This window comes from Paroedura picta, chromosome 10 (genome assembly GCF_049243985.1).
Source record: "Paroedura picta isolate Pp20150507F chromosome 10, Ppicta_v3.0, whole genome shotgun sequence".
NCBI classification, from domain to species: Eukaryota; Metazoa; Chordata; class Lepidosauria; order Squamata; family Gekkonidae; genus Paroedura; species Paroedura picta.
In genome coordinates this window covers 29328884-29345101 of record NC_135378.1, presented here as the reverse complement: position 1 = coordinate 29345101, position 16218 = coordinate 29328884, and the positions used below count along the sequence as shown (strand labels likewise).

The 16218-nt window shown below is 46.7% G+C and overlaps 1 protein-coding gene across 4 annotated transcripts in view; it reads right to left on the bottom strand.

The window, feature by feature from the left end:
- Positions 1 to 16218, bottom strand: part of LOC143819843 (phospholipid-transporting ATPase VD-like) — a 57080-nt gene that overhangs the window by 22502 nt on the left and 18360 nt on the right. For all 4 annotated transcript variants that reach the window (XM_077301894.1, XM_077301896.1, XM_077301895.1 and 1 more), the window contains 7 exons: positions 15643 to 15749; positions 13494 to 13625; positions 12858 to 12985; positions 12425 to 12677; positions 8533 to 8735; positions 6740 to 6922; positions 1043 to 1619 (listed from right to left, as the gene is read on the bottom strand). In XM_077301894.1, the coding sequence (XP_077158009.1) occupies positions 1043 to 1619; positions 6740 to 6922; positions 8533 to 8735; positions 12425 to 12677; positions 12858 to 12985; positions 13494 to 13625; positions 15643 to 15749 (1583 nt within the window). The remainder of the gene's footprint in view (positions 1 to 1042; positions 1620 to 6739; positions 6923 to 8532; positions 8736 to 12424; positions 12678 to 12857; positions 12986 to 13493; positions 13626 to 15642; positions 15750 to 16218) is intronic.

The following is a 16218-nucleotide window of genomic DNA, read 5'->3' as shown; positions in this document are numbered from 1 at the left end:
AATTAAAAGAGAGTAGGGGGGAAATGCAATGTATCAACCCCAAACCGGCCACAAACCATCCACTCCTTACTTCCAAAACACTCTGGAATGGAACTGATTTAAGAGAAGGCTCACATGGAAGGAGGAAGAAGAACCTCCTTCAAGGAGGACTTCCTTCAGTTTTGTTGCTACAGAAGAAGCATGGATGTCAACTGGGTAAGGGTAGGCCACACCCATTCCTGGTCTATAATTGCAGAAGATACTGCCCTTTGCATTTCAGACAGCAAGTGTGACTTGCCTCCACATCACTCGGTAGAGAGATTATGGTGAAATGAAGAGTGTGACCCAGGAGCCCGGTTGTGCTTTAAAAGTTTAAGAAAAGTTATTTCACCATGGGCTTTAGTGGGTCAGACCTGGCAACTGAAATGAAGGCCATTCGTCTTGGTGCTATGAGATGCCTACGCAGTTTTGCGAACACAAACTTCACATGGCTGCGCACCTGAGAAAGAGCAGTGCCCCCTCTGCTGAGGGCTCTCCTGGATCACTGCTCAGTTATTTATAGCAGGGCCCCCCAACCTTTCTGACTCTCCAGGCACATTCGGGGTTCAGACACGCCATGGTGGGAGGCAGTGACAAAATACTAGTCACAGGAGAAGCCAGCCACAGAACGATTGCGGCAGCTAAAATTCAGCCACATGGTGCAAATGGCTGACAATGTGACATAAAAAGAGCATGCAGGTCCATGTAGCCTCTAGCCCCCCACCCCACCCCCAGCAGGTTGCCACACTGGTCAGTTTGGGTTCTCTGACAAGAGAGGCCCCCCTAGGCCATTTGTTCTAGGTGGGCAGAGACCCTTCAGCTGGCCTTGGGAACAAGGGTTCACAGACGAAGGAGACACCATGCAAAATGCCATTTAAAACTAGATGTTACTAACTCCATTTAGAAACGCCAGGGGCTGTTTCTCACAAGACATCCCTCATTCACTAGATATGCCACTTAAAAAAAATGTATTAAATGAAACGGATGCATCATTTTAGAAAGCCAGCCAAAGGGTCCTCCATACCTGTGGGATCTTTTTGTAGCAGATTCATGATCACAGAGTCTGCACCTTTGGTGTACACAACAACCTGGTTGAGGATAGGGTGCCTCACCACCACAGACATCCTCTTCCGGACGGCATCGAAAGGCAGAATGTGCAGCAATTGGAAGTCTAGCGTTCCCAGGGGCTCAAACTCTATTGTGATCTGATCAGGACTCCTGGACTGCAGGATGCAAGAGTATGCTCGGGCAGCGTGGACCAGGGCCGCCTCGTCGGGGCTCTCTGCCTCATAGCACAGCTGATCTTGCGAAGATGGCTCAGATGATGGTGGAGGAGTGCTCATAGAGGGCACTTCCAGCGATTTTAGTGTCCTTGGTTCATCAGGACTCCCTGAGTCAGCAAGTGAAGGGGACAGACATTGTGCTCCTGAAAAATCCACTGTTCGCCCAACATTCTTGTTCTCAGATTGTGATACTTTAGAACTTGTACTTGGCACTGGTGAGCAGCTCACTCTCCGGATGGACAATTTGTCCAAGACCTTTTTAAAGTCACCCAGTGGTCCAGTTGCAGTAGGTAATTTACAGAGTGAAGGCCAAAGCCTCTGCAAGAGAGCAATTTCAAAACAAACCATTCAACAGTTTCAGAGATAAACAGGACAATCCATGTTTTAATGCAGACAACATTGGCAAGCCTTTGGATCACCGCCTAAGTTGCTAAATGTGACCTGTAGTACGGAATCTAGAAACACTCTGTTTATCCTGAGTCCCGGAGGAAATTAAAAGTTCAGCGGCGGCAGAGCCAGGACAAGCCAAATCTGAATGGCAGGCAAGACAGAGATCAGGCTCACTGGGTTGGCTGATGCACGATATAGTTCAAGGACTATTGGGCCCAGAATTTGTACCCCCTTCTGTCGGTCAGCAAAAGGTCTCTATCCTGCTTTATGCAGATGACATGGTCCTGGTTTCCCTTACAAGAGTTGGTCTGAAAAAGCTACTTAACAACTTGGGTACTTACTGTAAGGAAGAGTCCCTTTCCATCAACTACACAAAAACAAAAGTTATGGTTTTTAGGAAAAGACCTAAAAAATTTATCTGGAGTATAAACAATATTCCTATAGAACAGTGTAGTACATTTAAATATCTTGGAATCACTTACAGTGAGACCCTAAACTGGAATGCCCACCTTGCAACTATAAAGGCCTCTGGTCTAAAAATCATTGGAGCCATTCTGAGATTTTATTATACCAGGGGAGGGTTTCTAGTTGACCCAGCTCTAAAGCTCTTTGCAGCCAAGGTCATTCCTCACCTACTATATGGCATTGACATCTGGGGCTGGAAAGAACAAACAATCAATAGCTTGGAGCCCATTCAGAACTTTTTCTTCAGACGTATCATGGCTCTTCCAAAAGGGTCCCCTGCAGCCCTGATGAGGGCAGAGCTTGGTTTTCCCTCACTCAAAGCCCGTGCCCACTTAGCTATTCTGAAATCTTGGAAGAAAGACATCACAACCAAATTAGATTCTTTAAGCCAGTGGTCTCCAACCCCCGGTCCGGGGACCGGTCCCGGTCCGTGGATCAGTAGGCACCGGGCCGTGGCTCCTCACTGGCTGTTGCCTCGGGGGCTGCCCTGCCACTCTACCGCCAGCTCACCTTTGGTGCTCTCCAGCGGCCGCCATGGCTGGGGCTCCCCCTCTGCGTGGCACTGCACAGCTGCTGCTGGCAGCGTCCCCCAGAGGGTGGTGGGAAGTCAGGGGCACCGGTGGGAAAGCAAATGGAGCAGGGGCTCAGGCAGCAACGTCCCTCGGCAAAAGACTACCCCCCCCCCCGGGCCTCAGTAAAATTGTCAAGCCTTGACCAGTCCCTAGTGATAAAAAGGTTGGGGGCCGCTGCTTTAAGCCATCAAAGTTTTAAGCTCTTATTGAGCAAAGACAGGACTCGGTCTGATTTTTTTAGCTCCATTCTTTCACGCTATACCATACCAGATGACTTACTGCATACATCAGCCAATATTTCTGATTTACGTGATTGGGTGTTCAAAGCTGACTCACTGATTGACCACTCTTCAATACAGCTATCACAAGCAGCCCCATGGTATAAAACAATTAAAAAAGACCATTCTAGAGCATCATATTTAGTAAACATAACAACATGTAATCTTAGAACGGCCCTAACATCTTTGCGGTTTGAAATGATGCCATCAGCCATGCTCTTTGGGCGATATCTCCGAATACCCACAGCCCAACGCCTGTGCATATGTGGAAATCCATCTGTGGAGGACCTGCCCCACTATGTTTTGGCTTGTCCCCTGTACTCTGAACCCAGGGGCAAATTCCTTGCCAAGTTATTAACAAACTCTCATCCTATCTCTGATTTTAACAAAGTTACCTATCTGTTATCAGATGTCGACCCCTATATCTCATATAGGGTGGCACTTTTTGCTCTGGCTGCCAGGAAGATTCGAGCTAATGCATTTTTACAGGAGCCTCCACCTTGATACACAATTTTATCCCTTTTATTGTAACTTAGTTGTCCATGTTTATATTTTTAGGTACACAATATTGGAGAAACTAGGAATAAAGCCCATTTTAAAGGGGAATAAAATGGGTGCTAGGGCAGGCGGGAGAAGGCTGCGCAGCCCCCCCCCCATTGGCAGGTCTTCCGGAGGCTTCTCCCGGCCGCTGGAGTGGCCTGGCTGGGGAGGGCCGGCGAGGCTTCTGCCGGCCCCGGGCGCTCCTTCGCTCCCGCGGAGGAGCGCCCGGGGCCGGCAGAAGCCGGAGAAAGGCGGCGGTGGGAGGGTCCGGCAGAAGCCGGAGAAAGGCGGCGGTGGGCGGGGGAGGCTTCTGCCGGACCCGGGCACTCCTCCACGGCAGCAGAGGAGCACCCGGGTCAGACAGAAGCTGGAAAATGGCGGCGGTGGGCGGGGGAGGCTTCTGCCGGGCCCGGGCGCTCCTCCGCTGCCGCGAAGGAGCGCTCGGGTCCGGCAGAAGCCGGAAAATGGCGGCGGTCGGCGGGGGAGGCTTCTGCCGGGCCCGGGCGCTCCTCCGCTGCCGTGAAGGAGCGCCCGGGTCCGGCAGAAGCTGGAAAATGGCGGCGGTGGGAAAGGAGCAGGGACGCCGCGTCTTTGACGCAGCGTCCCTGCTCCTTTCCCTAGTGGGAGGAGGGCAGCTGGAGGACTCACCGGGCAGGCAGCGTCTTCTGTCTGTCTGGTGACTCCCCAGCCAGGGCAAGCAAGGCTCGTGTTTTGTAATGGCCTTTGGCTACATATAATAAATGTTATCATATCGTATCACTGGTTGGCTGATGCTTTGGAAGAGCTGGAGCCATTTACCTAGGGTACAGTGGTGCTGGCATTTGTGAGAGCAGGTTCTGGGCTCAGGGGTGCTTGTGGACCCAGCAAGGCTAATCTGTCTGCTGCATTTGCTTTGCCAACTTCCCCACCAGCTCAGCTGGATCTATGCTGTGCTGTTTTTGAAGTCAACCCAGAAACTACAACTGACTCAAAAAATAACAGCCCAACAAATTGTCAGCCACTGGATGAAGGGAACACCTTGTCTGCTGGTTGGTATCTGAGTTCAATTCTAGGTGCTTCACAGACCACATCCCACGTATCTGAAGGGCCACCTCCCCTCCTATGGTAGCTGTAGTCTTTTGGTGGCCATCTTCTGCTTCTTCCTTTACTTACAGGTGTCCTGCTTGGCACCTACCAGAACCTGCTCTACAGTGGCTCCCACAGGTGGAGTGGACTCCCTCAAGAAGGGAGGGGGATAGTGTCTTTAGGAAGTATTATAAAGTCATTTCCTTCACTAGGGTTTTCCCATGGGGTTTAAACTGCAGGCTTTGGGGGGCAAGGGATATTAATGGAGTTTTATTGCATTTTATATATTCCTACTCTTGGAAGGGCAAGCTACTTTAAGCAGCAAGAGAAAGGTGGGGGATAAATAACAGTGCAGTCCTAAGTAAAACTATATCCTTTTAATACTATCTTCAGCCAACTTGGAAGTGTGTAACTTTGGTCAGGATTGCACTGAAAATGAATCTCAAGTTTAAGATCTTAACAGTACTTGGAGAATTAATAAACTAAAGTCTAAACTCCAAAGTGCTTTTAATACATGTGAGAGAACTAGCAAAGTATATGAACTCAGACTGTATTGTAACTTGGGAGAAATTTGGAGAATTAAGCCATTTTTCAATAAAGTAAGGTTTACTCAGGATACTGATTTTTCTTTGTGAGCACACTCCATCATAAGCTTTTCTAAAATAAACGGTGACCTGAAGACAGACCTAAGGGGGACTTTCCCCCTTCCTCACATGCACAATGCTATGAATACAGTGGCGGTCAAATGTCAACATTCTCGAATGCCAAATATCACACCCAAAGGTTTTTTTTGTGTGTGCTTTCACAGGAAAGCCTGATTTTTATTCATTTACTATAAACTGCACATATGGCATTTAATTTCTACTAAAACTAATTCCCCAAATTGGCTCAGACTTTTAAAATTGATGTAAAACATGAAACAACAACAAAATAAATTTGTTATTGTTATTGTTACGGCGTTATTGAAGTAGGTAAAATTATCATCAAGGTACACTCAAAAGCAAAGAAAGCACATCAGTATCACTAAAAATAATAAAGTTCAAGTTGCATGCAGACAAGTCACTCCCTATGTGAGTGGCCTTCCCTGGGGGTGTACTGCCAAACGGGAGTGAACACTCTCCAGGTAGAAGAACGCTCTCTAGGCAGAAGAAGTCTCAGCCTCCCTGAAAGGCCCTGCTGCTGGTAAGTTGTCCCATCCTCATCCTCTTCCCACCCTCCATCTTCCCCAGGCAAGGGAGGGAAGCCAGCTGCTTCCTTTGCCTCCTGTTTCATCTCAGGTTTCATCTCTCTGCTGGGAGGTAGCACAGGCGAGCTGACAAGAAGGCAGAGACAATCAGTATTTCAAAAACAGAATGCCAAGGGACAGATAGAATGCAACGAATGATTTAACTCAGTCCAGTGAGATAAGGGTACATTCAGGCAGTCCAAGGGCATCAGCAAAAGGAGCAGACTACAGGTTGTGTCCACAATCTAGGCCTCCCAGCCTCAAGTTAACATCGGCTGTTACCAACCTCTCAATATGGTTTAAACAGATTGAGGAAGACCTTAGAAACCTGCGATTGACTATCCATATGGCCAAAACTACTGACACCGATTGCCAAAAGTGGAAACAAATTATAAACAAGGCCAAAAAACAGACAGCGGCACCTACAGCAGAATGTTGGGTGAGAGGACAACCTGCTCCACCAATTGCCAGTTAAAGGATAAAAAGAAGAAGAGAAGCTCTCAGTCATAATTTTCTGCAGACAGCAAGTGTATTGCTAACATGGTGTGGTGCCTTTTAGTCTGGAAATCTTTTCCAGCACATAGCTGGCTTTGCTTAATTGGCTCAGGTGAGCCAGGTAGGCTGACAAGGCAGGGATCTGCAGCTGGAGGTTAAGCAGAGGAATGAGGAACTCCTGCAGCAACTTTGGAATCTAAGCCCTGGTTCGCCTGCAGCTCCATTCCCTCCTGATGGTGAGAGCTCTCTGCCATTTGAATATCTTGCTGGGCTAAGATCTCATCCAGCTGAGATTCGGGTGAAGCTGTGGGTTCCAGGCAAGGCTTTTCCTCAGATGAGTCCTCCCTAACAGGACCTGGGCTCAACATCTCCCCATGGCTCCCGAGTTTCCCACACACCCCCCCTCACCTTTTGACTCGGTTCTGTAGGTGATGAAACGACGACGGTATTACAAAGTGCGACGGACAAGAAAAACTCGGAGATGTAGATCGTCTCTGAATTCATATGCTCCGTTGAGGAGCGTGAATAGAGATTCCGAGAGATTCGACTAAATTTGTGCATTAACATTATGTCTGGAACAACATCAGTCTCCTGTTGGTTTAAAAGGAAATAAGAATACATTTCTTCCATGAATTACATCTTGTAAAAAAATTACCATGACTTTTATTGTCATAAAAGGGCTGCCTTGCTTTGGCCTTGAAAGCTAAACAGGGTCAGCCTGACACTCAAAATCCAAGAAAAATGCCCTCTCTGAAAGTAATTTCTAAAACATACACCAGGTACCTCCTCCATCAAAAGGTGCATCCCTTTTCAAAAGGAAACTGGTTCAACCATAACAATCCACCCTCCACGAGGACGACCTCTCGGCCACCCACACAGTGTTGACCATCTCCCTCCCTCTACACCGACCCGTTCTGGAACGACATCTAGATCCATCTTCCTCAGGAAACCCCTCCTTCTGGAGAGTGCCTGCTTCCCAGTTTCATCTGGCTTTTCCATATCTTTATTATTCTGAATATATGCTGATTTGATTAATGATTAATTAATTAATCAAAAGCCACCAAAACATAGACAGGAGGTTTGCCCTTCCCCCCCAACTGCATAAGGTTCCACTCTTAGCATACCTTGAAAGAGCGCTGTAAATACTTTATTTGGATCCTGGAGGTATAGCTTCAATGAGGAACAGGGAATAAGAGAGGCTTAAGAAATAAAGTTTACTTGCTAAACAAATATATCATGCCCACTGATTAGCCAGTCTTGCCAGTCAGGGCACCACAAAACTTAAGCAGGTTACAGGAGAAATGGTTCTTCAGGCTGCTGCAAAATGGAGAACAGTCAGAGACTCTGTCACAGAAGGGGGTGTGCTTGACTTCATGGGTTCAAGAACAAAGCCAAACACACATGCTTCTGTTGGCCAGATGTTCTACACTAAGATTTCACGAGGCTTTCAAAAAGGTTTCCCCGCACGTCAGAAGGCTCAGGCTTTCCTGTTGTCTGATAAAAAAAGATGGTCCCTCTTCTCTGCTCATGTTGTGTTTGTCAGTCCGTCAGTCAAATGTGCTGCGTGCAGCCACGGGCCCTTGCAAACATACAAGCCAGCCGTTCTCTCAGGCACTATGTTGGGTCGTATCCTGGTTGGAGAGTGGGCCCTGGAGCCTGAGAATGGCTCCTGAGAAGCTCCTCAGGAGGTGGGGACTGGCTGCTCCAAAGCATCCCTTTTCTCCAGGGAAACTCATCTCAGGGGATCCCGAGGTCCCACGGGGAAGCTGCAGACCCTACTGCCCTGGTGCTTCATTTCACTTGCCATTTTTTTAACGGGGTGTGTGTGTGAGTGTGTGTGTGTGTGTGGGATCAATTCCTCACCAGTCAACCACTGCTACTCTTTATTGTGAATGGATATTGTAGGCAGGAATCCCCATCCATCACGGAAAAGGAATTGCCCCCAGTTGGTCAGGCAGGCTGGACAGCTTACCAAAAAATATGTCCACTGATTAAATTGCTACTAGACATGAATGACATGACACAGGTAGATTTGCAGGTATTCTGTAGAGAGTATTATTTCATTTTAAATGGAATGTTTTAATTATTACTTCCAAGGTGCCTTGGGCTACTAGGTAATGTGGTGTACAAGTATTTTATCACATAAACAGATCACATTAAAAGAGATGGTTAAGGCTGAATTAGATCAGTGGAGCACTTACAATGGGGCTGCTGAAAGCCAGTTGCCTTGTTTGGAATGAGCCCATGGTGAAGGTGCTCTCCCGTGCGTTGTGCAAAGACTTGCTACTTAGAAAGGCACTCATGTGCGACATCTTCACTCTGGACAAGCGCTTCAAATTATGTACAGAAACGGTCATGTCCTCATCTTCTGATTCAGCATCTTGATATAACTGTAGCCTCTTAGCTAGAGAGAGAGAGAGAGAGAGAGAGAGAGAGAGAGAGAGAGAGAGAGAGAGAGAGAGAATACATACAGGTTATTTATTTGTAATTTAATTTAGACTTCACCACTCCTGAACCGGCTCATGGCAGCTAACAGTAGGTTAAATCCCACAATAACCTCCCCCCCCCAAAAAAGAAGAAAAATCCAACAATAAATAACAAAACCCAGAAAAACCAGAAAAATTGGCAGCGGACTAAAAACCCAATCCCGCTCAGAGGACGTAAAGAATGTAAAGATGCCTCAGGGGGGTTAATAAGGGGTAGTCAGATCTTACTTGGTCACGAGTGGGGAGCTCAGAGCTTAGCTGCCCTGGCCTCAACCATAGACTTATTGGAAGAGATCCATCTTGCAGGCCCTGGGGAACTCCACTTTCCCTGGAGCTCATTCCACCAGGTCAGGGCCAGGACCAAAAAGGTCCTGGCCCAGGTTGAGTCCAGGCAAACTTCCCTTGGGCCAGGGATCTCCAAACAAATTGTCACCTGCAGAGTAAAGCGCTCTACAGGGGGCATAAGTAGGTAAGCCATCCATCAAATAAGTGACTCTGCCTCATATTTGGTGTCTCTGCCTCAAACCCCACTCCCCCATGCCACGGGATAGATGGAAAAGGACAATTTTGATCCTTATAAATGGACGAATCTCAGCAATAGCCAAATTGCATACCAATTGTGGCTCAGCAATTTGGTCAAGGATAATTCAGGAAGTCCAACATAAGGGGAAGTGTAATTTGGACCAAATTTGTTGAAATAAATTTCCAAATCAACATTGAATCAGGTCCTTTCTGAACTATCCAAAACATATCTCACAAGCCTAAACTCTCAGGGAATCTCCTTCTTTCCTCCTTTTATAACCCTCTCGAGTACCCACAGCCATACTCTCCATCTTTGGTGTCATGTTTGCTGGCAGGAATGCCTCAGCATCAATTGTCCTTAGTGAGAATACATTTGGACTCTCCCTCTCTCCCCTGCACGAGGCAGCAGAGACCTTCTATAATAAACCAGTCATAGTAGACAGGAGAAATACTCCCTGTGTGCTTGCTTGCTTGCTGTTTTGCTAACCTACCACCACACTGGAGCACATGGCTTCTGCTGCAGTTCAGCCTACAACACTCTGCTCATTAAGAGAATACTGGCTAACAGCTATAAATGTACTGGAGAAGCCGGGAATCCAGAGAAACTGACTGGCCTATCACTGATGATGATTTCAGATATTCAGTCAAGTCCGACTCTTGGCGATTCTATGATTCCACGGTCACCATGATTTCTGATCTTGCACCACCACTTCTTTTAGTTGTGCAATGTTCTGGTCCATGCACATTTTGATCATGTCTACCCACCACATTCTTTCTCGGCCTGGTTTCCTTTTCCCACTGACCCATCCTAGCATAATTGCTTTCTCCACTGAGTTGGATCGCATGATTGCTTTAGGTTGCTTTGGGCTGATCCTGCGTTGAGCAGGGGGTTGGACTAGATGGCCTGTATGGCCCCTTCCAACTCTATGATTCTATGATATGGCCAAAATAAGGGAGCCGGACTTTTTGCGATTTTGCCTGCTAGTAACATATCAAGCTACAGGTGCTGTAATATTTCCTCGATGCTGTCCACGGAACCTGCAGAAGCTTTCTCCAATGCCAATCGATTCTTCGCTTGTCCAATTTTTTTCATCATCCAGCTTTCACAGCCGCAAGTATAACCACCACCACAACAACCATGAAAAGTCACTTGTCTCCCTGAGGCAAAAGATGCACAGCATCCAGACAAGCCCCATGGTTTCAATGCGTTTTTAAATGAACAATCCCAATATTTGCATCCCTTTATGTAGATGGTGAGAGATGCATATTGAACAGCAGAGGGGGACTGGAAGTTGGAGATATCAGGGGACTATCAACCAAGCTGTTGTTTCATGTGGCAGCAGCCCAAGCTCTGCCGGAAGCCCAAGGAGATTTTCTGTCTAACCCCTTGGCCACTCGGGCTTGAAAGGAAGCTTCTGTAACTGTCCTGGGTGAGGTGGGGTGGGCTGTTCCGACTTTTTCAGTTATTACTTGTTTTTTTCCTGTCATTTATGGAGGCCCTGTGGGGTTTTCAAGGGAAAAGATGTTCAAAGGTGCTTTGCCATTGTTTGCCTCCATGCCATGACCCTGGTCTTCCTTGTAGACTAGCGATCCCCAACCTGTGGGCCCCGGACCACATGTGGTCCTTCGACTAATTGGAGGTGGGCCCCGAAGGACACCTTCTCCCCCCCCCCCCCGGCCCTTTACTTCATCCCCCCCTGGCCCTTAACAACACACTTCATTGTTGTGGCGTGTCTGTATCTTATTTTGAAGCGATGTTTAAACATTACCATAGCGATCAGAGAGCGTTAGGGCAGTGGTTGAGAGTAGAGGAGTAAACTACCGCCCCCCACCACCGGTCTCAGTAAAAGGCGTTGAGTGGTCCCCGGTGATAAAAAGGTTTGGGACCACTGCTGTAGACCTTCTGGCCAAATACTAATGAGGGCCAACCGTTCTGACCTCCCAAGATCTGACGGGACCAGCCTAACCTGGGCTTATCCAGATCAGTGACCTCCCTTCTTATTGGCAAACCTATGAGAAGTATGTTAAAAATCACTGCAGATTAGCCTTTGCAAAATTGTCTAAAATCTGCTTCCTCTTGCATGGATTTGCCAGCTGAATATGATGCCTGTTGCATCCAGTATCTTCATCTGGTGAATTGAATATTCCAGCAGCCTTAATCTGTGATATTTTGGATAAACCAAATGGTGTTGCTTGCCTGGAGGCTTGGTGCTTATGCTGCTGTTCCTATTTAATTGTATTTTACTGCACTGTTTCATCAGCTGTGGGAATAATGCTTCAAATGCAGTGGGAAGCCGATTGCAGATTTTCAAAAGGAATAAATCTATATTCTTTGGGATGCAACTTAACAGGTCAGTCCTAAGTACATCTAGTCACAAAGAAATTCAACCAAGTTCAACAGTGCTCACCGTCAAGCTTGCTCGAGTACTTTGGATGCATCTAATAAAAATATTATGAAGAAACCGAGCTCATACTTCTACAATGACACATAAACATGGCCTTTACACAGAATTTTAGAATGCCCAAAGAACATCATGTACACTGTTGTACTGAATAATGTGTACAATGGTTGTTGGGCATTTTAAAGTGCTGTGCCTTCCAGAAAGGGGTTATAACCTGGCTCAGGCTAGCCTGGGCTTGTCAGGTTTTGGAAGCTAAGTACTTGGAGGAGGGATTTCCATGAAAGCCCAGGACCACAACGCAGAGGCAGGCAATGGCAAACCTCCCCGGAAGCCTTTTGCCTTGAAACCTCCACCAGGGGGTGCCAAATGGCAGCCAGACCTTGACCTCCATTTCCACCACCACAACACTGAAGGAGAGGAGGCTGAGAGCCAAAGCCAAGTAGCTTGTCTATGACAGCCTAATGCAGGGGTAGTCAAACTGCGGCCCTCCAGATGTCCAAGGACTACAATTCCCAGGAGCCCTTGCCAGCATTCGCTGGCGAATGCTGGCAAGGGCTCCTGGGAATTGTAGTCCATGGACATCTGGAGGGCCGCAGTTTGACTACCCCTGGCCTAATGCATTCACTTCCCAAATGCATGGCCTGCTGGAACTTTTCATATCTCGTCAGCTATCTCAGATTTACCATTTTCTTCATGCCTGTATTCTTGCCCTGCTATGGTACATCTTCGAAAAACCATCTTGTTCTCGGTGAGCGTCCCGGTCTTATCTGAGAAAATATATTGGATCTGGCCAAGGTCTTCAGCAATATTCAACGCTCGACAACTGATTGTAGTGTTTGTCTTTTCATGGTAAAAATCTACGTCGTTCTGGATTAAATAGATTTGCCCCAATTTCACAAATTCAATAGAAACATAAAGAGAAACTGGAATCAAGACCTATGAAAGCAAAAAGAAAAGAAGGATAAGAAAGTAAAGAAAATAATTTAGTACAGCTTTATTCACCAAGCCAGTTCCTGTTCAGATTTTAATCAGAAAAACATCTGGATCAGCTCTATCATATTCAGATAGCTTCAGCTTCCCAATGATATAGCGGAAGTGGCAGAGATGTACAATTACCTGTAATAAAATTATCATCCTCCAAAACAAATAGAACGCTCCCAATCCTGGACTGATAATCGGCTTTCCATTACGTTTTGTAATACTGTACAGAGTATATTTATACCTATTCAGCCAATACCAGTGACCTTTAAAAAGGAAACAAAGGAAAAATATCAGCAACATCAGATTGAAAGAGACAATCCACTCCAAGGTCCTGGTATTAGCCTAGCTCAGAATGCCGAAAAGTCAACCCTATGAACCAATATATTTTTCAGTAATTGTATCTCATTATCTATTTTCTGGAACACAACACTTTTCAGTCACTTTTATCCCAATGGCTTTAAAGGTTCCAGAAATGTTCCCACTCCAGTTAATGGTATGGACATATCAAACATTTCCCATCTCTGATGAACAGGGATGAGTAGCAGAATTCTGACAGTGACTCATCAGAGGGACCAGTTGCGAGAAAGGGAGCTGTCAACTGCTCCACCACGAAACGTTTGAACCAGAAGAAGGCTGTGGCTTGTGGCTCAGGGGAAACGTCACTGCTTTGCACAGAGTTCAATCCCCGGCATCTCCAGTTAAGAAAAGAAGGATCCTAATAAATAGCAGAAGGAAAGAACGTGAAGCTAGCATCTGACATATGCAACTTACCTATAGCTGATATAGAACACAAGAGCAAGAGGAGTAAAACACACCACAGGATATGCCCATTCACCCTCTTCTCAAGTTTGCTCCGCTTGTGCCTAGGGCCTGTGTTGTTCAACATTGCTTTGGTTTCATGACCTTTGGACACACAAAAAACATGGGATTGGACGTGCCATTGGCCAGGCTGGGGGGTGGGGAAGATCAATTCACATGAATAAAATGGCCACTTGGGTAGAGGGACTCTATGGCATTGGGAACTGAGAGCCAAGTTTGTGTAGTGGAGATCCAGGTTTGATTCCCGACTCCTTCTCTACATGCAGTCAGCTGAGTGACCTGGGGCCAGTCACACTTCTCTCAGAGCTCTCTCAGTCCTGCCTACCTCACAGGGTGTCTGTTGTGGGTGGGAGGAAGGGTGGGCAATTTTAAGCCCCTTTGAAATTCCTTCAGGTAGTAAAAAAAGGGGCGCAAAAGCCCAGCTTCTTTTATCTCCCCTTCCCCTTCCCCAAATCCCAACCTCCTTAAACTCCACCCCTCTCCATGTGTTTCCTAGCCTCAAACTGGTAACCATATATTTGATCCTTCTTTGGAATCCACAGACATCAGAAATACTTGTGTGAAATTTAAGCAAAGTCAAGACTAATCATCCCTATTTTGTGATATTCATCCCTGGGGCTTACCAATGAGCAGAATGGCACCCTGAATTTGAAAGGGACAGGAGCAAAGGGAGAACATCCTAATGATGGAAATCCACAGTGCAGATGATTTCTGATATCTATGGTACACAATGAGACTGGGGGTGGGTGGGGAGCAGGGCAAATCTGGGAAAGTGCTGAACTCCAATTGGATTACGCTGTTTGGAGAACGTATGTGAGGCACATGGTGGTTGTGTACATGCATCCTTGCACACTTATGATGGAAAGGCCATATGGGAAGAGTCTGGAGAACCACAGTGTGCAGCACCAGGTTGCTAGTATGGCTTACAGAATTCGTGATGCTAAACCAAAAAAGGAACAAAACCCAACCTTAACAGGTAGGAACTCAAAAGTTGAGCTGAATAAAAATAATGTAAAACTTGTTAATTATTTATTATAGTGCACAATTAAAAACAAAATAAAAACTTCTTAAAAACTATACCGAACTAATAGCACATAGAACCAAGGACCAAATGCATTTTGACCCTTCCGGGTCATCCTCAGTAGTCAAGATTATAATAATACTCTCTATGTATACCTATACAGAACTCTCTTTAATGTGCAGCTGAATGGTTGAGTGGGATCTGTAATATATAAATTTTATCCTTTTTGGAGGCCAATTCCTTTGTTATGTCCCTAAAGTCACCACTCTTCGCTACCCTTAAGTTCTGTACTCAGAGTGTAATCTCATGTGCGTCATATAGCTTTTTCTGACGCACATGAGATTACACTCTGAGTACAGAACTATAATAAATAATTAACAAGTTTTACATTATTTTTATTGTTCAGCTCAACTTTTGAGTTCCTTGCAGAACTCCTGAGACACAAATCAACTGCCCGCCCCCTTAGACAAAGACACCCGAAATAGGGAGGGATCAAAATGTCCTTCAGACACTGAAGCCAGAGTTCCCTGCAGTCTGCAGGCACTTCCCTCTTAGCCAGGCTTTCTCGATTGCTGTTTTGTAACATCCGGGAGTTTCTTGAGGGCCCTTAAAGGGTTTCCTGAATGGGTGGGAGTTCATTAATTCTTAATATATTTTTTTAATTGTTTAAAAAATTACTTGTTAAAAACAAATATATGGTCTTTCCACCTGCCCTCCCTCCCTCCCTCCCTCCCTCCCTCCCTCCCAAAATGGCCAATGATGAGCCTGGAGGGCGTGGGAAGGGGAGGGGTCTGGGTGTGCCTGTCAACAGCTATGTTTCACAACCCTATTCTGCATGATCACACCGTTTCTGGGGTTTCTCGAAGGCTGAGGAATGTTTCAAGGGTTTCGCAAGGGTAAAGAAGTGGAGAAAGGCTGCTGTAGCCTTGCCCAGCACTGCCATTTTGCCAGTGCTCTGAATTTGACTGTTTCTACCCAGATGCCTCTCTGTTTGTGGGATTCACTGTCTGCAATGGCTGCAATGGCACCACCACTGTTTCCTGGTCTGCAGCTCAGCAGTATCTGCCCCACCATGCTGACCTGTGTATACCACAACGCCAACCACAGCTTCTGTGTTCCTGACTGTGCATCCTCGGAGGAGTAAGTTTTCTTTATTTAGGCCGATGCGCTCTTCATTCTCGAGCTCCCTGGAATGACAGAACACACAAGCCAGCTATGATAGTTACCTGCCTGGGAAAGTCACAATGGATCGATGCAATCAGCCAGCCAGTACCATTCCATAGCCTCTTCCCTCTGCTGCCCCTGGTGGCAACTAGTGCTCTCTGGCCTCCCAGCACTGCTCAAGCAGGAGACCCCCACTGGCACCCCCTCATCCCCTGCTGCCATTCCACAGAACGGGGGGAGGAAAAATCGGCATTGCGCTGACCTTGTCAAATCTAGCCTGACCCTGGAAGTGATGTCATCATGTCGGGGTTATGGTTTGCGATTCTTAGAGCCTCACCCTGTTATGATGATGTCAGTCAATTCTGGGCTTGTACCAGAAGTGATGTAACAGCATTGGCATGACATGTATTCACACGCCCCCAGACCTGTCCAGCTTCTCCTTACCAGAATTTGGCTGGATGGTAACCCTACTGGGAGCTGTAGGTCACAGCC